The sequence below is a fragment of the Salvelinus sp. IW2-2015 genome, unplaced genomic scaffold (assembly GCF_002910315.2).
Source record: "Salvelinus sp. IW2-2015 unplaced genomic scaffold, ASM291031v2 Un_scaffold8193, whole genome shotgun sequence".
NCBI classification, from domain to species: domain Eukaryota; kingdom Metazoa; phylum Chordata; class Actinopteri; order Salmoniformes; family Salmonidae; genus Salvelinus; species Salvelinus sp. IW2-2015.
This window is the reverse complement of record NW_019949453.1, coordinates 12,295-13,687: the sequence shown is the minus strand read 5'-3', so window position 1 is coordinate 13,687 and position 1,393 is coordinate 12,295. Positions and strand designations below refer to the sequence as shown.

General features: G+C 41.3%; 1 protein-coding gene across 1 annotated transcript; it reads right to left on the bottom strand.

Annotated features, from left to right (window-relative positions):
- Positions 1–699: 699 nt before the first annotated feature.
- Positions 700–1,385, bottom strand: LOC112079492 (proteasome subunit alpha type-4-like). The gene is made up of 2 exons (XM_024145431.2): positions 1,264–1,385; positions 700–944 (listed from the first exon to the last, which is right to left on the bottom strand). The coding sequence occupies exons 1-2, from the start codon at positions 1,373–1,375 to the stop codon at positions 790–792; spliced, it is 267 nt and encodes an 88-aa protein (XP_024001199.1). The 5' UTR covers positions 1,376–1,385; the 3' UTR covers positions 700–789.
- Positions 1,386–1,393: the final 8 nt, after the last annotated feature.

Sequence of the window (1,393 nt, the reverse complement as noted above, 5' to 3'; positions counted from 1 at the left end):
GTTGTCTTGAATTGAGTGATTGATCCATGTAAACTCCCATTATTGACATKCAGACTTCAAAACTAGTTAAGTCAGTGACAATACATCACTTAACTGTAATGTTGCTCACGCTTACAGGTTTAGCAGAGGTCAGGGGAGCACTTAACACAGACTGTGTACTGGACTCACTTTCCATTCTGCTTGTGCATTCAGTTGAGAAGATTAGCCTGCACATGTGAAAGCAAGAACCTACATTCCCCTGTAGCTGATTCAACTTACGTACTACGCACACACTCTCTTCCTAYTTTTTAAACTATTGTGTCCTAGAATTTCTATATACATTTTAGATTTCCATGTTCATGTAATGACACTAAAGATGGAATAAAATTCCTGTTATACCTCTGTTCTTGTCTATTGTGTTTTGGCACTTAGCACTAGTTAACAGCCCATGTGTAATGATGTGAATCCAATTATATTGCATATACCGTAAGTATATTGGTTGTTCTAAGTGAAACAAGCTGAACTTAATAACAAGTGCTTTAAAACGTTTTGCTACCGTTTTCCCTACTGAACATGACCCAGCTCACAACAGTGAAATTCTCAAAACAATCAGGACATACCCTGTGGCATTAATMTTTCCCTTGCCTTKGYTTTTGAGAAGTCTGCCTGGATACACAATAGTTATCACACCATAATGACACTAGAGATTCTATCAGCACATTTGGTTTCAATGTTTTAATAAAGAAAAAGACAAACAAGCKCGTAACACATTACGGGATTTTTAGGAAAGTATGAATTCTAAATACGTGTTTATTTGTCCTTCTCCTTCTGTTCTTTGTCTTTCTTGTCCTTCTCGGCCTTGGCCTCTTCAGCCTCGTGTCGTTTGATCAGCTCCTCCACCTCTTTCTGTTTCAGCACCTTGATCTTGGTCTTTCCGTCTTCTCGCGTCAGGGTGGCTATTTCCACTGGGGAGGTCAAGATCTCCATGAGTCATACAGTCTATGTTCATATCTCAGGCTGCATTACAGACGTATCTCTTAATATGCATATCTCTAGACACACAACATTTATTATATACATTATGTGTGCATCATGTTCAACAGCTGATGACGTCTAACGTTTTAGACATCATCATCACTAGCCTACTCTCCATAGAACAGCTGTGAATTAGGATAACACTGTCCCACTCTATACAACATCTCCAGTCTGTGTTTACTCAGTGTGCTCCAAGGCAGGACGGGCTCAGGAGTTGTTTAGAACGGTGATGTCAGGTGTAGAGCTTACCTTTCTCCGCCGAGAGCTTGCTGACGTCCATGGTCTTGTTCAGGACTTTGACGGCCAACGCCAGGGCAGAGGACAGCGACATCTCACCCTCTTTGAAATCCTGCTTCAACATGGACACTGCAGCCTGGGG